At 39.8% G+C, this 27,388-nt stretch overlaps 1 protein-coding gene across 2 annotated transcripts in view; it reads right to left on the bottom strand.

Annotated features, from left to right (window-relative positions):
• Positions 1-26,526, bottom strand: part of axin1 (axin 1) — a 36,683-nt gene extending 10,157 nt beyond the window's left edge. Inside the window, exons 1-5 of one of the 2 annotated variants that reach the window (XM_081383693.1) lie at positions 26,111-26,526; positions 23,311-24,285; positions 9,919-10,059; positions 5,585-5,681; positions 1,033-1,170 (exon numbers count right to left, since the gene is read on the bottom strand). In XM_081383693.1, coding sequence (XP_081239819.1) covers positions 1,033-1,170; positions 5,585-5,681; positions 9,919-10,059; positions 23,311-24,191 — 1,257 coding nt within the window. In that variant the 5' untranslated portion in view covers positions 24,192-24,285; positions 26,111-26,526. The remainder of the gene's footprint in view (positions 1-1,032; positions 1,171-5,584; positions 5,682-9,918; positions 10,060-23,310; positions 24,286-26,110) is intronic. The other variant, XM_081383694.1, reaches the window with a different exon arrangement.
• Between the last annotated feature and the right edge of the window lie 862 nt (positions 26,527-27,388).

The following is a 27,388-nucleotide window of genomic DNA, read 5'->3' as shown; positions in this document are numbered from 1 at the left end:
TTGTGTATTATTTAAAACTATGTTAACAACACAAGTACATTTTACTTCCAGCAAATTTCCTTCTTCAAACGTGCCTTTTCATTTGGTTGTCTTCTCATTTTCATAATGGAGAAAGTCAATAAAACCAAAGCCTCAGCAATGCTTTGATTCTCTCTCCAGGTAGCGAAGTCCAAGGAGAGAAGGAATTCTGAGGACTTGGCCTGAGCATCATTTTATTTTTACTGAACAGCTGTGCAGGTCAGCGCTCTGGATGATCTTTGACAGATCATGCCAAAAAAAAAAAAAAAAAAGGTGGGAGACAACACAAATCCAACCGCAATGCACAAACCATCCAATTCCCATTGCGCCGATTCAACCTCTAAAAACTGAACCATCTGAAAACGACCAGAAAACCCTGAAATCATCTTTCTGGGGTGTTATGCACACTCGTCAAGGCTCAGTAGCTGGCAAAAGCATGTTTAACTGTCAGAGTCCTTCCTGCTCAGTGGACCAAAGAGCACAAGTGCTGTATATAGAAGACAGTCGCTCAGCTGATAGGTAAAGAAAACTTGAAACAAGTTTGCTGAAAGCTGAGGCACCGGTGAGAATATCAATTAAGAGACAAATGACATTCCTCCTTCGGCTCTTAACTCAAAGTCACTGTTCTGTGACGGAAGTTCCTCTTACAGGAGGCCAAACTACATAAATAATCTGCCTTGAGACTTAACACCTGGCTTTGAGTCGGGAAAAAGATTCCCATTTGCGGTGCGCGCAAGCATTTCTTCACGCCCCGACTGACTTCAAACAAAGTCATTACACTGAGGCAGACTAGCAAGCAGCTCAATCTCGGCAAGTGAATCACCTGACACTGAAAAAAAAAGACGAAAGAAATGAGCGGAGTCCCCTTGATAAGACAGGGAGTCTTTATAACACATCCGCCTGGTTCACTCGTGATGAGAGGAGGCACAGGCCTCAGTGTTTGATCTATCTGCTAAAGCTCGAAGTGCAGTGGAGACGTGACGATTCCCTGGCATGTTTGGATGCACTACTCACCAGTCGAACCCTCTTGAGCCGCTCCTCCAGTTTTTCTTGCGCCTCGCGTTCCCTCAGCACCCCCTCCAGCCTGCTGATCAGCTCCGCCGCAAACTTCTCCGGCTCGACGTGAATATCCTTTGGTATCCGGTTAGTGCGCTGATGGGAAGACAATGCGTGTCAATACTCAAGGTCACCATTAACATTTAATGCAATGCCCTTTAAAACAAAACTTCAGCTGCTGATTAAACAATAACACAACAGTGTAAAATACAATATTGAAAGCAGGAGAACAGACAAATAAACACATTTTTGGATAATGTGCTATTGAGAATTAATGCACTGATTCTGTACACACACACATACACACTACAGTTTCAGTGTAACAACATCAGCTTAAAAGGACAAACAAAAGATAGCAGATAATATAATACAATATCGTTGCTATCACTTTGCTCGAAAACAGATCCACCGAATAGGTTAAACGGTTGCAGGCATGTGATCAGTTAAAGACAAAAAATAAGGAAGATGGTTTAGAAGATGGGAAGATGATTGGCAAATTCGTTCCCAAATGCAAATTATAAGCGACTCAAACACACAGCACTTGCAGAGTCGCGTTTAATGCAAGTCGAACCTGTGAATGAAAATGAACACAGTGCTGTGATTTGGCTTTACTCTGAAACATGCAGCGCGTGAGAATATATATATATATATATATATATATATTCATAGAATTAGATCATAACTGGTGTGATTTGACGATCGTCAAAATTCATTCAAAAAGGTTAGTGGGCAACTTGGAGGCTGAATTTAATGAATTCTTGCCTAAAGTATTAATATAAATACAATTACATTATTTTTTTATTATTAATAATATTACTGACTCCAAACTTTTAATGTTTAGTTAAGTTTACTTTGAAAGGTAATGTACATTTCTCATAGTCTATACATGTCGTCGGATAATTTTGGGAACTTTCAAACTGAAAATAAAACTAAGTATTAAGTAGTGCTGCACGATTAATCGTATCGCAATCGCGATGTCAAGCCTACGCGATTATATGAGGCAAAATGTTGCGATTTTATATTAAATAAACAAATTAGCGCTGTTAACGCACTTATTAATGCAAATGCTTTTAAACCATTCATGCGCGATAATACATAAAAGAACGAACCGCCTGTGAATGTCCTCCACACACACACAGATAGACACGCGCCAGTATCAAGTTCTCTTTCGCGGTAGAACGAACAACACACATGTATGCCAAAATGAACACGCTGCCTGTGAATGTCCTGACTGTGACAGACAGAAAGACTCGCGCTAATATCGTGCGTGCGCACAAAACAGCATGACAGAATACAGTTCTCTTTCGAGCTTGAACGAACAATAACACGCACAATTATGCCAAAATGTCTTTTTGTCGAGTGTCTTCATAACATAAGAGTAGTCTTATGATGAACATGAAGAGTTGTGATGACTCGGGAAAGAATGAGGCGCGTGTGAGATCCGCGTCTCTGACAGCGGCTGGTCTTAAAGGGACAGTACACAGTAGCCACTAATTACATCTGTCGCTAAAGTTATTCTATTTTTTTTTTTTTTTGCTTTTTTTTATTATTATTTTTCTTTACCCCTGACATGTATGGTTATATGTACTCTTGTTTGTAAATTATGTTTTGTTCTTGTTAAAATGCAATCAAAAAAAAAAAAATCTGTCGCTAAAGTTAATCAAAGAACAAAGGGAACAGGGAAAAACACTCACTGCTCTTGACTAAAGAACTTTTTTCTTTAGGCTGATTATCACTAATCTGTGTGTGCATTTATTTTCCTTGAGAACCAAGCAAGTTGACTCATGAAACCATTTGTTTATTATATCGCATATCGCAATCGTAATCGCAATATTGACCTCAATTATCGCAATATGACATTTTCCCCAAATCGTGCAGCCCTAGTATTAAGTAAACTACACTCAAGCACTCTTTCCGCCTCTAGTGTCGACTGTGACAGCACAATGATCCGTGCCCTAACAGAATGATGCCCTATTTGAAACCCCATGGTAAAGAACGGGGCAGAGGAAGCAGTCAGAAAACATACAACTGGAAATGAGAAACGGTGAAATGCACCAAAAATCAATCCACCTTCATATCTTGCACTTGCAACATGAACCCAAAACTTGTAACAAAGAAGAGCTGCCTATCAGATAATCACTCTTCATCTGAGCAGATCATGTTGCACAGGGGAAAGCTGCATATAGATCTTTATTGTACCATTTTCTCTCCTAAAACCAATGAAACTCCAAACAACAGACATCCAGGAAATGTATTATTCCAGAAGTCTGGAAGGAGAAAAAGAGAGACGGGGGAGGAGGACAGACACATGAAGAAATATAGTTGCAGGCAGTGCCTGGACAAGGTCTAATAAAACCCTTACAGGAGCCGTTAAAATTTTGATTACAGGGCCAAATCTGATCTAAAGTCTGTTCCAGCTTTCTTTGTTCTGGCCTTCTGTTTGCTTAAGATTCATCAGTCTCCTCCGCAGCCCACACGGTTACATGCCCAGTGGAACTGCAGAATCTGTCAAGTCTTGACAAGGCGTTTTGGTTACTAACACTGCTTCCCTGCCGCAGACCACGCTTACAGAATATAAGAGAGCCTTTTAAACTTAGAGACAGAATGGGAGAAGACAACCAAAGGAGAAAAGAGAAATCCAAGCGAGATAGTGTTAAAGGTTTAGAACCATAAACATGTGTGAATGCAATGTAGCAAGATGTAGCAATAGGAATCAATGGTCAACAGTTCAGCTAAAAATGAAAATTCTATCATCATTTACTTACATAACGTTGTTCTAAATCCATATAAATGTTCTTTATTTCTTTGAACGAAAAAACGCAGATGTTAGTCAAGTCGCTTGCTCGCTCTTAATTGAGGAACAGGCCAAAATTTGTCATTATTCACTTTTAAATCTCATTTGTGTGATTTGAATAAACACTACTATTGTTGTACCATCATTGGATAAGGGATGTCGCCAAAGCCTAAATCTGAATTCGAAAAGGCATGGAAAATGAGAAGTGCATTCTACGGAGCCCCTAAAGGGACATTGCTAGGGTTGCAGCGGTCGGTTACATTACAGTACATCAGATTTCATGTGACGACAGTAAGGAGAGATGACTGACAGGACAAAGGTGGAGGACTTGGTGTGCAACTTGTTAAGCATCAATGACAAATATCTTCTCTTGTAAAATGTGAGGTCAGTACCGCCACTCCCTATACACAGAGTACGTGTGATCGCAAATTGGGAAGTAAAAAAAAAAAACCCGCGCGTTCAAAAGCAATTCCAATACCCTGCATATTAAAAGCGGCTCACTGATGCCCACAAGTAATATACAATAAAATTACCCAACTATGTAATTGTGAGAGAAAGCAAAAGCATTGAAATGTTATATCACCATGTCCCTTTAAGGGCTCTGTAGAATGCGTCATTTCCTTTCCAAACATAGTATTCGCTTCAGGCGCATCTCTAAAATAAACTGTTATTTCCGGTTCTCGAATCTGATTGGCTGAGAGCCTTTTTTCTACTAATAATCACACGGAAAATTTGGCAAAACTCCGCTTGTTGCCGGATCTACACTGGCAGCATTTCTCACAGAGAGGGTCAATGGCAGAGGAGCAAACCCACTGTAATTATGCAAATACTACTGTTATTGAGTCACATGAATATCCTTCTAAACTTCATTTTGTGTTCAATTAAATAAAGCAAGTCAGTCATACAGGTTTGGAACGACATGAGGGTGAATAAACAGTGACAGAACTCACATTATCAGATGAACTCTCTCTTTCGGAAAGTTTGTACAATTGTGGTTTTGATAATCAGATATTGGTGCACATGCAGAAAAATTAGTCAAGAGCTTCCCATACGTCATGCACGTACGAGCTGAAGTGTCTTCGCTGCCTCCACAGCTTTCAGTCTCTATAGGATGAGTGAAAGGCCCCAGTGAGGGGAAGTGTATGTTTGCTCTGTTAAATTGGGCTCTATCTCAGAGGCTCCAATTATGCTGGAGCCGGTACAGTGGGAAAGCCGAGCCATCAGACGAGGCGGCTTCACATCTGCTGGGGCAGAGCAGGCAGAGCTGACGAGAGCATCAGGAACGCTTTAGACAGCACACTCGCGCTCTCTCACTCTCCATCAGCTATTCGCCGGCACATGATCAAAGCTCCCCAGCCACCGCTGTGCATCTTAAGAATGCACATTCATTTTAGGGGCGATGGGAGAGACAAGGCAGGGGGAAGAAAAGAGAGAGTAAGAATGACAGGGAAAGACCAGAAGATGATGGACGGAGACAAGGCACAGAGAAGAAAATAAAAAGAAGGAGTGGGGGTGGGTGAGAGAGAGAGAGAGAGAGAGAGAGAGAGAGAGAGAGAGAGAGAGAGAGAGAGAGAGAGAGAGAGAGAGAGAGAGAGAGAGAGAGAGAGAGAGAGAGAGAGAGAGAGAGAGAGAGAGAGAGAGAGAGAGAGAGAGAGCACACACACAAAAAGTGTTGTAAAGTCAACAAGGTGTTCTGGAAATCCAAAGCATACTTACAGGAATATGAGGTAGTGGCACTCGCCCATTAACTTTGGCACTTTCGTGTATCTCGCGTCGATGCGGTTTACGATACCTATAAGGTGGGACCCCATCTCTGTAGGGAAAAAACATAACAGGATTTTAATACTGAATCTGTGTCAATATACAAAAACACCGTACATGAAACCATCGTCTTCTACATTACACATTTTGATGGTCCAATGGTGGATGGTGGAGTAAAGAAATAATCTCAAGAAAACAAAACAAAAACAGATGTCAATTTACTCACCTGTATGACTTTCTTTCGTCCGTGGAAATCAAAAACATGTTTAGCAGAATGCCTAAGCCAGTGTTGTTATAGTTAAGCCTAAAACTATTACAAATCGTTTTCGGTAACTGAAATAAAACTAAAATAAAATATAAATATTAGTTTATTGTTTCAGTTAGCAGCCAAGGCAACATTTTTCCTTCAGGTTTAAGATTAAGTACTTATATGACAAATATGAAAGCAAAAAAAAAAATATATATATGTTTATATATATATATATATATATATAAAACTAACAATAAGCAATATATATGTCAGTATTTACTTATATTTGTTAATGATAGTTAAAAACAACTCTGTTACTTCATGTTAGCTCAGACATGCCCATTAAAAAAATATTAATATATCTAACTTTTAATCTTAATAATGTATTATTAAATGCTGAAAATAACAGTGACTGATGATAAATGCTTAGTTTAGAAGCATTTTTACTGTTAACTAATGTAAACTATTGGAATCTTATTGTAAAGTGCTATCGCAAAAACTCATAGAAATGACAAATGACTAAAAATGAAAATATAAAATGTATATAAATATTAAAATAACAATAGTCTAAGCTGCTCTTTTCCATTCAGTTAAAGTAAATGGAGACCGTGGCTGTATAAGTCTAAATTTCAGTGAATATTTCAGTCTGTTTAAAACGCTTTAGAAAATATGACTTCAGAAGCCTTATGAACTTATGGATGGTGCTTCTAAGGCACTTTTTTTGCCCTTTTGGAGGCGTGACATCAGACTTAGACATTCGGCTAAAAAAAGTCTCAGTTCCATATAACACAGAAAGTCATACAGGTTTGGAATCACACGAAGGTGGGTAAGCAACGACAATTTTCATTTTTGAACAACCATAGTATCGTTTTTCTAATCTCCACAATATGTCAGTTTGCAAAGCTGGCACTTGGTGAAAGCTTCATCATTGTGTATTTTGTGATGGTAAGTAACTGTGCTTGCTAAATACAAAATGTTACCTCACTAGCATGTGTTACTTATAAAGAAATGTCAGTTTTACAGGGAACAAAATGGTGCTGTTGATTCGTAACAACAAATATGTGCATACAAGACAGTCCTTGTGTGAGAACAGACCCCAGACTGCAAAGCTAAAGTGATTGCAGGTGTTTACGTTTTTGTTGTGGGACTGGATATGCGAAAGCAGCGTCCTCCTCCTCCCATCTAACTGAATCCCTGGGGCAGTGGCAGCAACCGCTTCAGAGCAGAGCATGTTTGGGGTCCTTCATTGACACATGCACAGGGAGTCTTTAATCCCCCCGGGTCCTGCTGCGGACCCCCCTGCATCTCTGCCTGGCAAACAGCTGATAATGGCCTCTAATCTAGCCCACTTCAGACACATGTTTTTGCCCTGATGTGCCTTTAATGTGTTTTTTGTATAACAGCCATCTCTGAACTCGGCACACTCCCTGTTGCTGCCTCTCCAATCGAAACCCTCCCGAAAAGAACGAAAATGTACGATTCTGCTAAACGACAGTCTGAAGGTATGGTCACATTTACCATTGTCCGGTTAATTTTTCAAGGGCAAAATCTAGTTATTTCCACATGAATGGGAATTTCAGGTGAAAGATTTTCCCATGCAGATTTTGCAAGTTGGTCATGTGGATTCGTTGGCCTGGGGTGCGTTTCCCAAACAACGATGTAACTCGCTGCTTAACTGCCATAGTACGATGCATCGTTGGAGAAACTAACTAGCCAGTCACAACTGTTTCTCAAAACCACAGTAACTTTGTCGCATATCCTCGTTGGAACCACGTTGGTTAGAACTGTTGTTGATGACGTCAAGCACTTTACAACACTTTACATTTTTTGACAAAATAAAAGACGTAAAAATTTAATTTGTATATACACTCCTGGGCAAAAAAAATGGGCCAAGCCCAAAATGGCTAAACACTAAGATTAACCACAGATAATTGGTCAGGAAATTAGTAAAAATTTAAGCAAATGCACCGTTGCGGTCTCAGAAAAACATCAAAGACAGAATTAAATTTTGGCAGAATGAAGCACACGTTGCATTGTGACGCTCCAGAGCGGTGTCTTTGAAAATCTGGAGAAAAATATAATAATAAATGCATCTCTAGCACAGTGAAGCATGGAGGAAGAGTGTCATTGTGTGAGAGCCTTTTTAGCCGCTAGTATTGGTGAGATACTTCACTGTCAAAAGTAATTTAATGCTTTGGGGTACAGGAGAATATTGCAGAATGGCTTGCTTCCCACAAATGAAAAGTTGTGATCTAAAGAGGAATGATCAGATGTTATTTTTCATCAAGAAAATGCTCCGGTCTAAACTGCAAAGACAACCAAGAAGTGGCTTGAAAACAAGTCTATCTGGCTCATGTTTTGGCCTGGTCAGAGTCCAGATTTAAACCATATTGTGGATATTTGGTCTCACCAGATACTTTATCTACAGTATTTGTGCAACTTGTGCTAATTTCCTGACCAGTGAATTGTGATTAAAATCATCAAATATTTTTTCCATTTTTGGCGTGGCCCATATTTTTTTGGCCAGGAGTGTATAAATAGAATGAAAGATACAAAATACACAGCATGTTAGCTTGCTTATTTTACTAAGAACATGATCTGTTTAAGTTCACATGTCATACACAAGTTCACTGTCATGGCGTGAAGTTTCGTACACAGTGACAAACAGGAGTGCAACATTCTCGAAAAACAATAAGCAGAGTGGACTGCCATAGCATAAATGAAAAACATTACCTCAGTCTTCAACATGGCTGTGTTTACGGTTAGAAATGTCAAACAAATTTCGCCTACGTTGGCGATTGTAGACGCGTAGCCCGAATTTGTATCTGAATGCATGAGACTGTCTGCATACCGGCAGAATTCACAGTTTTGTAGTAAAAAGAGACGCATTATGCAGAAGGATAATTTGCTGTTATGTGTGTTTGTCAGAGCCTGCAGTTGCTGTGTGACGCGCGTTCGCTGCGGGCGTATCGTGACAAGATCGTGACGAGCTGGACGCGCTCCGAGAACAGACCGTTAAAATTGATTCCCTATTTTCGTTTTCGAAACTTGCGCTGGTTGGTCCAATCGATTGTGCAATCGATTTTCGAACGTAAAGTGACAGCCCTAGTAAGGACGCTTTCCTGTCAAATAGCCTATCACATAAGCGAATTTCTAATAAGCCCAAAGAACGCAGGTTAATGTGTTTTACATCCCGGGAGAAATCAGGGTAAGGGGCAAAAATCTAGAGTAGATCGGTATATACTTAAACTTAACTTTTAGCTTTACATTGATTACCACTCCCACGTAAATGGAGGGAAAATCATTTCATATTGCAATATTTTCTCCAGCAGACCACGTCCTCTTGTGTCAGGCATTTAATTGCATGAAACCAAAAATATTTTGGTAGCCATGAAATGAGACAAATTTGATTACACCTAAGGCCAAAGCACAGCTTATTCTTTTATGAGCTCTTATTTTCAGGCCTTGCTTGTTTTCAATATTTCATTTCCTGTTCCCTTCTGTAACCTGCTTGTGTAGGGTACGGCGTGAAGGCCATTTCCTTTGTTTTCAGGGAAAGTTAATTTGAAGGAAAACAAGTCAATGCCTTCAAATTACAGCCTGCAGCGCCTCATACCTCCCAATTTGAAGCTCTATAATTAGCATAAGTAATGACATTTAGAAGCTTTCATTGGTGTGGATAATGAGCAGATGGTCCTCCTCAGAGGAGAGCAGATTTGTTTCTGTTCCCAGAGCAGAGCTGGGGGAAAATGGCACTGATTCTGCATGCACTAGACACTGCTCTGAGACCAGCCTCCACTAACAGCTGCCAATGACGTTACATCGAGCTTTGTCTGCGCATCTTCCGTCCGACGGCCGAAATATCTGGGCTTCTGCAGAACTGGCTGCAAGTTTCTAGGAGGAGGTAAATCCTGCTAAATTGACTCGGGACGACGTGGTGAAATTGAATCGCTCTAAGCTCTCGGACGGAACGTTCCGCCAGCTTGCGGTGGTGAGAATGGATCTGTGTGTATCTGTGTGTCTATAGATGTGTACGTACACACTGCTGTCGGTCAGGGAGAGAGTGTCTGCATCACTGGACATGCTCTGCTGCTCGCTGTCATTGGCACTGGTGGCAGGAGCCAGCGCATAGCCGGTGTTCACGTAGTACGGATTGACTGGCTCCCTCCATGATGCGTGTCTGTTGATGAGAAATGGGACAGAGGAGATTCCTGTTAAACACGTGATGAAGAAAACAATACTGGTCATTTCAGTGAAACACATTCCATTCATTCATTTCTGAGTATCAGACATAACGGCATATGAGGGATGCTCAGCTGATTGTAATCACTTTCTATGGCTTGATTGTTGGTTTCTCAACTTGACCAGTACGATCACATTTCAATAATGCAATAGACACCAGCCTGCTTTAAGAATTCAGCATCACCTTCCAGGGGCAACAAATAACAGAGGTAAAAATATACCATCAACATCAACCAAATGAAAAGGCAAGGGATGTAAATTCAATTTACAATCTTTAGACATTAAATACAATTGGGTAAGTTTAATAAAAGTAATTAATAAATTATTAAATGACAACAATGAAAAAGTTACTGTCTATCATGAACAGTGTGTGTCACCCACATCAAGTGTTACACCAATGAGTTATCAATGTAATTATTTCCTCATAGGCCCATGTATGCTAATATGGATATTTTGCGTGGGCTTATTTGTTCCTTTTAGGCCTGTTAAAAAAAAAATATTTTAAACTTAAAATCATCCGATATTTGCCATATTTTACTTTTCTGTTTGGCCGATGTGTTGGAAGCGGGACTTTTTTGACGAGGCTGAGAACGCCAGCGCTCCCATTCTCAGTCTTCATTAGTTATGATCCGTTTAACAGTTTTGTCTAATAGTCTAGACATGATAGAAAAAACTGTTAAACAAAGAAAGTAACTATAAAAGCAAACGCTAAAACACCTTTTCGTATATATATTATTAGTAACAGACAGGCAAACACTATAATACTTTCTCATTTACCGTCAGCATTCAACAAGTAGAATATGCATTTAATTTAAACAAATCTTTAAATATCAAATTAACATTTCATTTCACAAACCTTGTAGACTTAGTCGAATAAGAGCTGTCAGATATTCTGAACAAGTGAGCATTTGTAGCCTGCATGAATGTGTGCGTCTGTGTGAATTGAATGCAGACAGGAGAGTCAGTTTTACTGGATATGTACAATCGACAAACTTTAATGCCTTTGATTTCAAACTATGCTGTACTATATTCAGTTGCCCACTGTGACATATTCTTGTCATTTTCATTGTGCTGTATGTAAAGTGTTACCTTGTCTTTATTAGAAAAAAATATGATTCCCAGTCCACACAAACCGTATTAGCCAGATTAGCCAACTGAGTGCCCTGTTGGTTACAGTGTTTACTTACTTTGTATTCTTTTTTTTTAAGACAATTTCTTTATTTGTGAAAAATACTGTAATACGATTACAGAATCAAGAGGTTGCCAACTAAAGTCAGTCAGTTTTATTTAGAGATTTTTTAATTCATTTTCAAATTATTTATTTCCAATTGATATGTGCATGTTGTTCTGTGAATAATCGATATTAAAAACACTCATGTTTTTATATATTTTATAATGTAATATTTTCACCGTTAATCTCCAAATTAATGTAGAAACAACATAAAGACAGTGTAGTTAACATACTTGTTTAAATGGCATCTTTTTATGAATGAAGGCCAGTCTCACTGCTACTGATTATCGATGAATATATACATTTCATTTTTATTTTAAATAAGTGTCTGTAAGCAGAGAGCTTACAAAAACATGTTATGACGGAGCTTCTGAGAATAACAAACAAAAACAAATAAGGATTGGTATCAGACTACACAAAACAAGTTTGTCAGCTGTAAAAACCTGAAGCATCCTTACATCATACAATTATAATTACATACAAAAATGTCTTAAGACAAAATGTTCATAAAGACAGCATGTGCCCTACCAGATCTGTCTTATTCTTGAAGACAAAATCCTTTAACAAAAGGACTTGCCTTCTATTAATGATAGCAAACAGCTAATCAAGAGTTTCATCATCTAATTAACCTTAAACATTTTCAAAATTAAGTTTCAGCTGGGTGGAGCCGTGGAGGCAAAATGCAGACAATCAAATTCTCAGAAAACCAAATTATCTTGCGCCGACAAAGAAGAATAACATGCCACACAGTTGAGGACACCGTCTTGTCATGCGAAAACTGCAGCATGAATAAGTGTAACACTGTTTAAATGCTCTTAAAATATTACCTGGTTAATGCCTGATCTCTATAGCTACAGGGTTCCTGCACATTTTCTATTTCAAAATTCCATACTTTTCCAGACTCAAATTTTCCAAACCTCTCTGTAGATTTTCAGACCACATTTCCTCACAGAATTACCTTTTTAAAGAACAATTCATAAACAGTTACTTACATAATTGCCCATTTTATTTTATTTTTTTACTTGGACTCTGATCAGCTTTGTAGAAGTAGTAAATAAGACTTCTGAGCTATAATCCTTCTCTTCTGAAATGGTCACATTTATGCATTTTGGTAGATCAGTGCTCCAAACTGCGACCATTTTTCCTGCCGGTGCGACTAAATTTGTTAAAGGTTGCATTGGTCTGGTGTCACCACCACTAGTGTTGCCCAACTGATAAGAGCTGCACATTTTGTTGCATATAAGAAACATCAAATGGCAAACGAAAGGTAAGCAGAACAAAACCACGCTACTCGTTTGAGCTGTGCAGCGCAGACCTCTTATCTCGCAGCGAACAGGTTTACTCGTGGGCCGATCTCGATCACGCGACACCATTACTACGCAGCGCTGGGAGATCCAGTGATAAAGTGTTAAGAGTATTTACATCTCAGCGAGATCTAGTGAGGAGCATTCAAATTCTGTTATACACCACAGATATCAGATTAAATAGCGCTGACGTGGAAACCAGGAGAAACATTGTGCCATGAATTAACAAGTTAGAGATTGCTTTTCAAACCACAACGAAACGACGTTAGTCTGTTATAGGACAACTTAGTTTGAATAAACGAACAGACACTGATTAGGTACTTGATCACCTAAATAAAAAAAAAATAAATAATAATATTTGTGTAGTATTCAATGTTGTTATCGATAAAGATACGCGGATGGAGTATTATTTCATCCGCAACCTTATCACATAGGCTAACTCATCATCCGCACCAACGTTTTTTGACCAGATTTCAAAGCCGCACCCGCCCGCCATCCGCTGATTGTTTTGCGGTCTATGGACGATGCAATGCTCTGCTGATGCGAGCCGCAAGAAAGCCCTTGTCTGTTCTAGAAATGATGCAGCAAAGATATTTAATGCTAATGTATTAGGCCTACGCTGAGTTTCATTCATTTACGATGAGATGCGCTCTAGTTCACAATGCAATGCAAGTGAACGCGGCGCACCCGCGCCTCCATGTCACGGTTATTATATTGTCTGCTATAGGCTATTTGCTTTTTATTTATTAAATACATTCAATTGGTTGATGAAACATTTATTAAAATTAAGATACAATTTGTACAAACCGAAATTCGCATTAAAGAAAGGCTTTCTACAAAGCAAAACTTAAAAATCATGTCTGACGATTTACAAAACAAAACTTCATTAAGTGGTAAAAACCATGTCTCCCGATTGCAAATGTTTATTGCTAATGTTTATTATTGCAAATGTTTTTCATTTGTTTCATAAATCTCATAATGATGGCACATCACTATATCATAGCTGTTATTTCTATCTCAAATGATTGGCGGTCGGTCAAGGGGTACTTGGCAAAGAATCAAATACAGTTGGAAACGACGTAGACCATTAATAACAGACTGTTAACAATTGTTTTTAATTAGTATTTAAACATTCTCTATGATAAAAAATGTTTGTAAAAAATATTTTAATAACACGGTTTTGGCGGTTATAGAGTTCTAATGATGGTGTTCAACTATAACCGTCGGTCTCACGGTTATATACTAACCGTCACACCCCTACCCCAAACTAAAAGCTAAGATGTAGGAAAACTAACGCTTGGCAAGCAAACACTTTTGTTTAAAAATAAAAAGACATGAAATTACCACTATAAGCCAGTATTGTTTTAAATAGCTTGAAATACAATTGGAATCACTCCAAAAAGGAAAATACAGTTAAGTGTGACATGTGCAGCGCAAGCCTGTCATATAGGCTACTTACAATTATAATGAGAGCACTACTGTAAAAGAATGTTGTGTATTCTTTGTACCGCTTGTGCAATTGTAAGTTGTAATGTTTATTTTACACGATTTCTTATATAGGATGCATTTGGTTAAAGGAATATTTCCCCGCTGGAAAGATGAATGTGTATTTAAATTGGGTCATTTATGTAGTAGAAATGTGAAATTATTTTAAGTTGGTGCCTTCTAGACTGAGAAAAGCCAGAAAATTTATTTTTGGTTCATGTGGATGAAAGACAACAACTCCCAGAATGCACTTACTTCGCTGCCCTACAAGGCCATTCCCAAGCCACGACTACCGGTTACAGAGGGCAGTATCGGAAGAAATGATACAACTAGGCTTCTAGTTGCCTCGAAACTGAAAAGACGGCGTTTTATCGTGAGATCCCCCTATGGGCGGGTTGAAAACATGCGGAACGAGCTCCTACTACTGTCTGTAGTCTCTAGCCTCTGGCCAAAAAAGCCTCCGATGACGCAAGGAGGGTTTTTTCCAGACACACAATACAGAAATCTCTCGTCTCAGGGGGACATGAGGAAGGGAAGCACGGTCATTCGAAAATACTACCGGGTTTCTACTGATCCAAAGCTAATGCTAATCAGTGAAGTATCCCTTTAAGTTAATTAACGTGGTAAAAAAAACACTTTAGTTTACCGGTGATCATGTAGTTTCAGCGCATGCAGCTCAGACAGCAATGCAAGACATTAATAACTTTGATTAGGACTGTCACATATCACAACATTATGAGAATACTAGGCTATTGTTACAAAACGCTGTGAATTATTTGGGTTTAGTTATCGTGTTTTAGCGTGTTGTTACGGGAAGAGCGCATCCACCCCAGGAGATCCACACATTCTGACTAGCACGTAACTTCAAGTTCAATTGTGCATACGCATCATTTTGTGCAGATATAAGTTGTAATATTATGTTATGTTAAACATCTGAGTAATCTCATATAGGATGCATTTCGTTGAGTTAGGGTGTGTTCACACTTGTAGTTCAATTTGTAGTTGCCAATTCAGGAGCGGCAGTTGCTTGATTGGTAGGTTCATTACTCTTAATGAAAAACACAACAAAACAGTACAATGACAAACTCGCTTAAATAGGCGCTTTTCCATTTCGCTTTGAAACCAAATCTTCCGCCATCGTCTTGTCGGTCACACGTGATAAATGAAATCTGACTCCTGCTACTGATTTGTGCTGCGACTATCGGCTCACGCTGCATTGAGCAGACACGTTCGGTTTTTAATTGTAGTGTCTGTTCTCTCTAACTGAACTAAATTATTTTTTATTTCTATAAAAAAAAAAATTAGCGACGGTGGGTGACGTTGCCACGGTGTGCAAGTTACAACTGAACACTGGCAACACCAACTATTGCAGCAAGCCTAACACCTGGTAGAACTGCCAGTCCGGAGAATGTTGTGGAGCATTTTTAGCTGTGCAGAACAACTGTCCAGCGAGTTTTACATCATCTGATCGGCCTTCATAGAAACCAACGATCAAAACTATAAAGCTATTGGCCAATAGCAATCAGAGCCTGACCTTAGTTTTATTAATTCAATTGATTGAACACGGTTTTTGATTATTAAAATGATTGAACATTAACACTACCATAAAAATGGAACGTAGAAAAACTAAAAAGGAGATTTGGAAAAAATAAAATAAAATGGAATTCAGGGGGGTTTATGATTTCATAGGTCCCTTTTTCAGTAAATATTGTTTTAATTACTATTATTTAATGGTTCTTTTTATGGCACATAGCCAGGTTTTTCCTCATACATTTTTTTAATATTAATATTTCACTTTTAAAATAAACAAGTGTGTTCAAAAGCACAGTACTTTCTGCTGACATATTGAAAATGTCATACGAAAGAATATAAAACTATTCCCTTACATCATTGTAATATTAATGACAGCATCCTCTGCTCAGAATGAATTCCCCCAGCTAACACACATCATGCCAACTGAGGACTGAATCCAGGATGGCCAATATGAGCATGACAGAGATGATGTAAATAACAGCAATGGAAGAATGTAGTCAACCATGCAATACGGATTCCTTCTAGGAAGAACAGGTATGACAGAAATGAAAATGCTTCTCTAATTATTCATTACTGCCCGCATGTAATTTTAAAGCAACCACAAAAGGAGCAGGATGTGTTTTGAAATGTACCAGACGATATTATTTCAGAATATGGCATTCTCACTGTGTATATAAGAGCGATACAAGGCTTGTTTATTGTGTGGCACTAGGGACCAGCTAGGCGCTGCTTGAACCTCTCACAAAACGAGACAGAAACATCTCTTTATGACCAGCCTAAGCAGAGGGGCAGAAAGAAACCGACAGAGGCAGATAGAACAGGAAAAATGGAGGGGGGAGAAGAGAGGGAGAGAGAAAAAGAGAGAGTGAGAGACCCAGGCTCTCTGCAGTCTCCAGTGATTATCCCTCGCTCTCAACCCATCCACAGTCTTCTAATGATTCAAGCAGCAGCAATGTCAATATTCACCGTATAAGAGATACCCAGAAGCCTTCAGAGACGATCCCGAGCCTTCAGCAGCTCTCTCCACATGCCCAGCATTCCCCATTCCATTTGATTCTCCACAAAACAAAGGCTCTAAAACAGGCAGGGGGCATCTGGAATCTCTGTATCATTACTGCGTTTCAAAACGAATCGATCTGCTTTCTCTTCCCCTCAATAACATACACATGCCAACATCCAACTGAGCGAACACATTAATTACTGTGACATCTCCTACAAAGAAAAAGCAAGCTCTCTCTAAGGTAAAAAATAAAAAGCACAGACACATTAGGATTTAACTGGCTCCCCTCGCAGCCCATTACCACTTAAAAATCCTTGCATCCAAAGCCAGCTTCACTGGGACAAAAGCACGATGCGCATTTGAAAGGAGCCATTACCTAGGCACAGGTTACATTGCTGGAGCCATTACCTAGGCACAGGTTACATTGCTGTGCCTAAGATTTGTGCACCTCCCCGCACTCAGAATAATTATGAGCTCTTTGTCATCCCATTTTACATGTGATCACACAGACTCCTACAGATTAAACCCTCAAAGGCAGATCTGCGCTCAAGAGTACAGGTAAAAGAGAGAGGCTGAGATTCAGATTACACTTTCCCTCTTAGAGAGCCACGTATCACACAAATGAAAGAGAAATCACTGACCGGCTAATAAACAACTGTCTTTGAGATAGTGCTGGGCGGTTTGACCAAAAATCAACATCACGATTTTTTTCTAAATTATACCGGTTTCACGGTTTTTACCGTTTTTTTTTTTTTTCAAGCATGATGGGTGTTAACCACATTTTCTACTGAGTGAGAGAGGAAATACTGCAGTAGATTTACTTATAATGCCATATTTTATTGTCATGAGTGAATATTATAGAAAAAATCCACACTAATATTAATAATACAGGTTTGCAAGGCTGTTTACAAAGAGGTGCCAGCAGGACGCGCTTTAGGAGCGGCAGAAACAGTGGTTTCCCCGGTAACGGCTGTACACAAAGCAGCAACGCTCATAAACACTGCTTTATCAGGAAAGATAAAGAAAGATTCAATCGTAATAACAAAGAAACTTTTCTAAAGACCGTCAGTTCACTTCAGATACGTTAATACAGTATAAAAACACGCGCGCCGCGAGAAAAAAGACACTCTCACCCCCACACGTCTCGTGCCCATTCTAGTCAATGCTTGTGTTTCAGATCGAAGCTTCCGGCTCTCCGCGCCGCTTCGCTAAATATAGGCGCCTAGTCTATTTTGACGCACCGCGTGGAGGACGGAATAAAACCTTGTCGCAGCTGTAATGCGCCGCCCGCAGACGTGTGTTGTAAATGAGGGGTGAGACTGTGTCGCGCAGCGCCGCGTTCCGATTAAAGCGACATACACCGGTATTGCGGTATATTAAAAATTCATATCGTAACAAAAATAAACACCGGTATTCGGTATGAACCGGTAAACCGCCCAGCACTACTTTGAGACTAACCTGGACATATAAAAATTACAATCTCCCTAGTAAAACACATGGAGACAGCTTGACATTCCACTTGACATTTCATCTTGATATTAGATGTAGACTGAGTGAAATCCGATTCATCAATTAACAAGAACTAACACCTTACTTATGACCATATTAATCCTAAATGCAAATTACAATTAGATTTACTATTAGGGATTCACAGATATTAAATTTTGGCCAATCCGACACTTAACTGTAAACCCTAATGTTGTCATTACTAAAGTTATCATAACATTACTCAAAGGTGCAGTATGTAATGTTAACAGCTAAAGGTTGAAATAGGTACTGCAGTCGCCTCCCCCTCCACCTTGCACGGGTTGCCAGATTGAGGACGTGCAAAAGCAACGAGCGCAATGGACGATGGAAAGCCACAAACCTCACACAAAGATGATCAGCTAATGTATATGTTCACATTGTTTATATTGTAGAGGCTTTTTAGGTCGGGGAGAATCTACGATCTCTGACCCAGTTCATGTACTGGCTTTCATGGCTGCAGTACGCTGTATTTTCCACCAACTGGCAACCAGGGGTGTCAAGACTACTGGGTAACTTGGCAGTGGACCGGATCACACACATCGTAACAAAAGCAGACATTCCTAAGAAGATTGGAATTTCAAAATAGAATAATTGGCTGTAACATTGTTTTTCAGATAAACAAGTATTTGAACTTAGTATATTTGCAGAGATTTGGGAAACATATGGTATTTGTATGCTTTAGTAGTACAGTCAAAAAACATAACATACAGCACCTTTAAAATACCATGTTTTGACATCAAAAGTCAAACAGGTGTGTTTAACTTATTTGGCAGCAAAATCTTTTGAATTAAAAAAATGTAAGTGTTCAGAACTCAAAATTGAGTTCTAAATTGTTATTATTAAGTATTATTATTATTACTTCCAAGCTTTATAATGGGAGTTAATGGGATTGAGATTTTGAAGCCCAAAAAAGTGTGTTCATGCATCATAAAAGTAATCCATATGGCTCCAGGGGGTTGATAAAGGCCTTTTGAAGCGAAGCCATGCGTTTTTGTCAGAAAAATATCCTTATTTATAACTTCATAAACTATAAATCACTGGCTTCCGGTAACGGCCGTATGCGAGTCAAGTTCTGGAGGAAGACTGACTTCTGACTCGACGTAGGATGTAGGAGTAGCGCAAGCTTAGGTGAGAGTAGACGTCTCTCATGGTTAAAACAAATAGGGCTGGACAACAAACTCAAGCTCCTCTTTTTATATCGAAATACTCAGACGTTTCTCTTTAAAAAAATCTTCTTTTAGACTTCTAATTTGTGACCGGTGTTTTGTTTTGATTTGTAAGGATTTTTGTTCCTCTGCGCTTCTGTATTCGTCATTAGGTATGAGTTCACTCTTCACAGTGATTAAAGGTTATAACTATATAAATCTATTTAAATATATCTTTTTTCATACAAAAAAGCATCGTTTCGCTTCAGAAGGCCTTTATTAACCCCCTGGAATCGTATGGATTACTTTTATAATGGATGAATGCACTTTTTGGGGATTCAAAATCTCAGGTAACATTCACTTCCATTACAAAGCTTGGTAGATATTGCCAGGATATATTCTTTTTTATATGTCTCAGATTGTGTTTGGATGAACAAAGAAAGTCATATACACCTATGATGGCTTGAGGGTGAACTAACCCTTTAATATGCTGTTAAATCACTATTTTATTCAAGTTTGGCTATGAAATGCAATAAAACTTTAAAGCTGTTGATGTGGAGTAACAACTTGTTTTAAGCAAGACAAACAAAAACATTTTCATAATGAGTCCTGCTGGACCAAATTCCTCTTAAAATGTCTAGACTTAGGTTTATATTTTGATCTTGGTTGGTATAGCCGAGGAATTATTTCTAGAGTTAAAGATGCACGTTACAGACAATCACTGTGGCCTTATTACCAAAGAAACTTCTGAATTCCCTCACTTCCTAGTTTTTGCCAGCAAATCAAAGACATATGACTCCTGCAAAATTTACATGCATGAAACCCTAAAGCATTTACCTAAAAGGCTATTTAAAAAATAAACGTGATGTCTTTCTGTAATTCCAGCCAAATACTTCATGTAGGCCTAATGAAAAAATCATTTGAACACAGCCTCACAAATGCATTGCTCCCGCTAATTAAAAACACATCAGGTCCAGAGGCAATGGAGAATAGGTTGAGCTGGGTGGAGTGTAGAGGGAGTTTCTGCAGTTTAACAATATCTATCCGTCATTGAGTCTTTCGTTTTGTCATTTAAAATTATTATTATTTTTTTTTTAAGTATCCTTTAACAACATCCAAAAATTAAAATGCTACACAAAGCCCTCCGAATGCTAAACAAACTGTCGGGAGAAGATGCGAGTCAAAAGGAGGAAAGGAAGAAGATGCTGCAAAAACAATCTCAAAGAGAGGCGCATTTCCTTTCAGAACACTCCTGGGGATGTTTCTCATCTTTATACCTCACCTGAACATCTAAAGCTCTGAGGTTTTGGACAGAACAGGGTTACTGCACCATCAACAGATGTCAAGGTTTGTCTCAGACAGTTGAGAGAAAACTGGGTCAACTTCTAGGGGTAGATTTCCGCAATTTTCAATCTCTTTGCGGGAGGAGTGCCAGCAGTGAACACAGTGCAGTTGAGCACATCAGAGCACAATGTATGCTTGAGCATTTTACAGAGGCTAAATCAAGCTGTGTAAATCCTCCTCCTGCTCCTCCATGCCTGCTTAGAATTTAAGCTTTAGCTCCGAGAGGGGAAAAAACATGGTGTACAAAATAAATAAAAAAGAGAGACTTCAGGTTCAGTTCCTTATAAAACACCACTTTTAAAATTAATGTGGTTACTAAGTTGTATCACATCTGCAAACAGACAACAGTATGACTATTTATTCTGACTGTTATGATTAATATGATCTATTTTTCTGATCTCTGTTTTACTGTATCTTACAGTCTTAGTTTTATAAAAGCAATAAGCTGCTCAAAGCTGTGCATTACAGTAAATGCATTTACATCAGTGGCCCGGGTCCACTAGGGTCCTCAGCAAACTTCCAAGAGGGCCTCAAGAGGCCTTAAAACTTATTTAAAATGAGACAAAAACAACCAAAAATCAAGACATTTCTTATTTTAATTCACTTTCTCAAGTTTTTGTTTCTTTCTTTCTTGAAAAACCTATATGAGGTAGCCTCATTTTTAATGCGTTATAAAAATTTTTATCACACAAAGTGTGATTTCTAGACTTGTATAAGTGATCCATGGGCATTTTTATAATTGGATATTTTTCTAGTTATGCAAACCTGCAAAATATTTTTATCAGGTAGAAATTTAGACTAAAAAAAAAAAGATGTAAAAATTATTATTCGTAATCCTCATCCAGTAAATCATGAACAACTGAAAAAAAAAAACAAAAAAAAAAACAGGGCCTTTGAATATTGTTGTGGACAATGGCCGGGGCCTTGGAGTCAAAAAGGTTTTGAAAACAGTTGGACAAAAATAATAATTTGTCTTTTTAAAATGTCATGCAAGCACTGCAGTCTGGCTGAAATCGCACCAACCCGGGGATAGTTTGCCCAAAAATGAAAATTCTGTCATCATTTAACCCTCATTTTGTAAAAAACCTGTATGAATTGCTTCTGTGGAACAAAAAGGAAGATATTCTGAGGAAAACTGGTATCCAAACGGTTTTGGTTACCATTGGCTTCTATTGGAGGGACAAACAAAAGGGCCATTTCTCAAATCTCTTCTTATTTGTTCCAGAGTAGAAAGTCATACAGGTTTAGAATGACATGAGGGTGAGCAAATGACAGATTTTTATTATTTTTGAGCGAACTATCCCTTTAAGTTGGAATATCAGAGCTGGATAATGCTATTTTAGCTCAGCTTTGTCCAGCATGTATTCAAATTGTACTACAATTTGGCCTTTTGTGCATGCTCTAAAAGATAGAGGTCATATGGCAACATGCATATCATCCATCAAATACTCAATTATGCAATGCATCATATGTATAGCTGAACAGCTAAAGCCTGTAGCTTGACTGCACAAAAAATTGCTGTAGCTTGATTACAACACCGCATGTAAATGTAAAAAAAAAAAAAAAAGTTGTTTTACCATGGTAAAAGCCAAAAAACAACCCATACCTGGAGTGCCTTGTTGCTTTGATATCTCATTGTGAAAGCACCTGTCGATATATTTGCTTTTAAATCTAGGGCGGAAAGCTTTGTAATCTTCAGCAGAGGCTGTTCAAAGGCCCACATGCACCGCTTTCTATTCCAGCAGGACAAGGATTAAAGTATTTAGCAGTCACATCTCTAAATCCCATTTTGCTCATATGGAGGGACTCGAGGCTCTGATGCATCAAGTGATTTGCTGTAAATTTCACAGCACGGCTTAAAAAAAAAAAAAAAAAGCACGTCCTCCAGATTAAACGATGTTGGTGCGATGCACGATATGAACGAGAAAGATAAAAGAGCACAATGGGCCGTCACAACTGGTGGTGAGGAATGCCTCGGGAATATCTGAGCACAAAAAAAAAAAAAAAAAAAAAAAATGCATTGCAAAACACAATACCTGAAGCATACATTCCAATACGCTCGTTCGCCGAGCAAACTATGGGTGGTATGAGAGATAGAGATCTAAACATTCAGAAACACAACAAATCCATACGCAGCTATGGACTTCAAAGGGCATTAAATCAGATACATAAACCGTCCCCGAATGCATCTGTTAAATCTATACCGCAAAACTTTTTGGAGAGTGCACATTCTTTCTTTCTTGCTTGCAAAATATTCAATGCAGTTTCTGCTTTTGTGCACATTCTAAAGAGAATCCATGTTGTGGTTCTCCTGAAGAAACCTTTATTCTGCTCCAAAGCCTGCCATTCAAGAGACACCTGCATGGAGAACACAAAGAACACCCACTTGCACCAACTCGCAGTAGGCAAAGACAACGCTGCGACCCAGTATCTGTCTTGCTACCTCAGTCGCAGCTACTTAGAGGTTTCTGCCTATACTGCATTCCTCTCATCTCCTGTGGAAGGCTGTGCTTAACTCAGATTCCCTTTTTATCTTTTTCTTCTGACTGCGATTGCACCACGAGGGGGGGAAGGGGGATGGAAGAAGAGAGACAGGCTTTTCAAAGCTGCAGGGATTTACCTGTACTCACGGTTGTCCTGATATCTTTTACTGTTGGCCACCCGTTGAGGCACGGTTTCCATGAGCAGCTTCTGGGTCAGCCTGTTGCTGGGAGTGGGGTCGCTTTCAGAGTTCTGCTCCTGCTCCTGGTCGCACCTCCATTCCTCGTCTTCTTTCACAGTTGGCAAGTAGCCCGGCAGGATTTTGCCATTCCCTGACACCGAGCTCTGGTCACTGAACAGTTTGGGACTCTCTCCGCCCGTCCTAGTGTATTCCAAGTATATGTCGGACTTCAAAAACAAAGGGTAGGTGTTCTCCTCCATCATAGTCTGAATTTCGGTTTGAGCCTGGTCGAACATGGCGGGATCGATGTGAAGCTTCATCACGCAGTCTTTGATGAAGCTCTTGGTGGCTGATTTGATCTGCCTCGACACGATCCCGTTGTTATCCAGGATGTACTTTTTGTAAATGGCTTTCGCGAGTTTCAGCATCTTCTCGTTGCCTTCGTTGTTCTCCTGCTTGCGGAAGCCGCTGCAGGCGAACCAGAAGTCCAGCATGTCGGCGCACTCCTCCTGTTTGAGGAAAGTCCTGAACAAGTGGATGCCGTCTTGGTCGTCCAAAAGCGAGTGCAAGGACTCTGCCCACTTCAAGTAGGGCGGCGTCGGGGAGGCGCTACCCTCTGGCTCGTAGCCCAGATCCAGGTCGGGTCTTCTGGGTGTAGCTATGGGGGCTTCGTTCTTGAGGCTCTCGCTCTTGGAGGAGTAAAAACTGTGGCTGTACTGTGGCCGTCCATCGCTGGACACCAGATCGCCCTCCTCCCCAGGGACCGGGGGTCTGGGGGCATCCTCAGTGAAGCTGCTGCCCGGGTCTGCTAGATAACACAAGTTCTCGTTTAAGCTCATGCTCACAGTGTCCCTGCACCCTGTCCCAGTACAGCCCACAAGGCAGAAAGTTTATATCCAGACTTCTATTAATGCCACTGTGAAAGAATTCCTCCTATAAGAGAAGTAAAGAGAGAGAGAGAGGCATGGAAAAACATTCAATGAAGCTAGACAAGGTCAGTTCAGCAAAGTAATACTGCTTGATGCAGAATACAGTGTTGCTAATGTCAAGAATCACATAATTGACATAACTTTAACCTGAATTTGGGTACTTTATATCAACAATCAATCAGATACCTATAAGAGAGAATAACATTAAGGAGACCACAGTCTCATCAATAACTAAAACTGACTGGGTATCATAGTGTGTTATTGAGGATTTTATGTGAAAATATAAAGATGTATAACATTATGACCAACTGTTGCAGATGTATCAAGTAAAATGATCATTTTTGTATCATAACTGAGCTTTTTCACATAAAGGGTCCTTGTTACAGAGTAAATAGTCAAATAAATACTGGCAATATTAAATTAACCTAGTGTACTTAGTATGGAGTTGGTTTCATGTCATAATGCATCTGTTATTAATATAGTAGTGCATATAAGGAGGACGCTAAAATAAAGCGTTCCCGTAGAAGACATGAACATTTCCAACGTTAGAGAGTCAATTACACTGTAATAATGGCTCTAACAGTACAGCTTCTGGCCATTTAAAACCTGCACCATCTAAGTTTAATTAAACGCTCTACAACCCCTATCAGACTTGCATGTCGGCCTTAGGCATCTATCTTAAAGCAAAGACAGTGCAAAAGGGCAGCCATCATGGCACAAACACTCCTGAACTCACCTGTGACACGATTTACGACACCAACCATAAATCCAACACTTTCAAGTTCCGACCTTAAAACCTGTGACTGCCTGCCAGCTACATTTCGTCTGATGTTCTTGATGAAGCCAGCTAAGGAGGAGAGAAACCTTGAGCTTTCCTAGTCAATAACTTTAACAGCGCGAACTTCAATGGCGATGAGCTAGCAGGCTAATCCAGCACAAGACGCGAATGTATAAACATTTTACGCACACAAATGCTGTTAATTGAAAACAAAGCCCCGGTAAACACCACGGGTGTTAAACTGAAAGAGGCTACTAACTAGCTAACTACAAAACGAGCCGTGATAACTTAAAAACATAAACGCAGCGAACATCCACCGCATCAGAGAACGGAACGCGCGAGGATAGGAAGTACGTGCGGCGCGAGACCTTCCCGAACAAGTGAGCATAGACGGTGAAAAACACTTTCACCATCTTTGAGTGCACGAGCCGACATTTCTAGTGAGCTTGTTCTGCTGATCCACTCAACGGTTCAGACTCAACTAGTGTGAGAACACGTTGTCACAGCACGCTAGCCATCTTTAACCACTAAAAACGCCAATATATCCGATCATCCCACTTATGCACGGGGGGGAAACGGCCATCTAAAAAGGGATCGCGTTCGCTCGCGCTGCGTTTTTCCTTCGCTGACGACATTACAACACCCCTTTCGCTGCCCTCGCGATCTGCTTTGAAGTGAGCCCCACATTCATCGCATTCATGTGTCGGCCTCAGCAGCAGCAGGAGCGGATGGGGGAGGGGAAAGTAAGAAACAAACTCCACACACACACACACATACACACACAGCCAGGCCCTTCCGCAGCCCAGGGACTAGTGTGCAACTTTGCAACACTGATTTTCGCACTCCAGCACGCGCTGATAAACCGAGCGCGAGAGCGTTATAAGCGCGCGCGCTCGACCTCGCAGAGGATTCGACGGCGAGCAGCGAAAAAAGCGACGGTGCATTTCATCCCTCTCTCCCTCTCTCTCTCTCTCTCTCTCTCTCTCTCTGCTACCGCAAACCCCCATTACACCCAAGCCAGGAGGAGGAAAAAAAGTGCTCCGTACTGTACCTGTGAGAATCTACTTTCCGTTTCCGAGCGCATCGGGAATAGCGTTGTATGCGGCGAGATATGAATCGTGTCATCGATGCGGATCTCGGAGTTTAAAAATAACAAAGAAAACAGTCGCTTCTCCACCTCTCCATGGCTGTCTCTCACACTCCTGTGCCCGTGTGCGAGTGAGAGAGCGAGTGAGAGAGGAGCAGGAGATGTGAGCGCCGCGCACGGCCAGAAATCACACTGCCGCCTGGAGAAGAAGAAGAAGAAGAAGAAGAAGAAAAAAAGACTCTGGAGTGTGAAGAGAGCGCATTCAACCCACGTCCATTGCACTTTAAAGGTGCTCTCGTGAATGTTTGCTGATTAAACGGGTTCGAGGTGAACAGCACTTCAAGAAATATAATTTAATCGGTGCACACATACTGAGATAAGACAGCAGTCTTCTAGAAAAAGCTGTTTACTCTACAATGAGCAGGTCGCCCCCTCATGGACGCCGCCATGTTGACATCACATGACCAGCCGTGTCATGCGTTTGACCATTAATACTAATATATTGTTTACTTTCCACTTTCAATAAGTGCTGATCTAAACAAAACAAGCATACCAAATAGTATTAAACAAAAATCATTTACTCATTTTGCCAGGACAACGGGCATTTCCTTTAACCCTAAAACACAACACAATGCAATGTGTAATTTAAAATGCAAATAAAACACCTGTGAACAATATGGAAACAATTCCTTAACATTAATACAGTACATATATCTAAATTATATATATTATTTTTGACAGGACTGAGATTGATGCGGTGAGGGACTGAAGTACATTGTGTTCAATGGATTATACTGTTGTTTAACAACATAATTATTCAGCTAATGAAACATCTTTCCAAAAAAAAATAAACTTTCAGTAGACAAAACTACATAAAACAGTTTTGAAAGTTGTGAATTTCGAAAATCACTATACTTTTATAGAGCGTGTAAGTCCATCCCTCACAGCCTCATTTTCATCCGCATAGGATTCAAAATGGCGTCTACCCTGGCTAGGTCTATTGGGTCCTACATTTTTACTGACTTTTCTTAGAATATGTATGTATACAGACACAGTATTACACTAGAGCGTGAGTCAACAGCATAGTCTAGAGTGATCAACGTTTGCATATCCAAACAAGCAATCATTCCCTGCTATAGTGATGAAACATATGCAATGACCTGCAGCTTCTACAGACTAAGGATAAACAGCAGGAGATCAAGCACCGCGCGCAAACACACAACGGCCACAGCTGCCACACCA

This window comes from Scardinius erythrophthalmus (assembly GCF_964197995.2).
Source record: "Scardinius erythrophthalmus genome assembly, chromosome: 1".
In the NCBI taxonomy this organism is placed as follows: Eukaryota; Metazoa; Chordata; class Actinopteri; order Cypriniformes; family Leuciscidae; genus Scardinius; species Scardinius erythrophthalmus.
The sequence above is the reverse complement of the archived record's forward strand: the minus strand, read 5'-3'. Positions and strand labels throughout refer to the sequence as shown.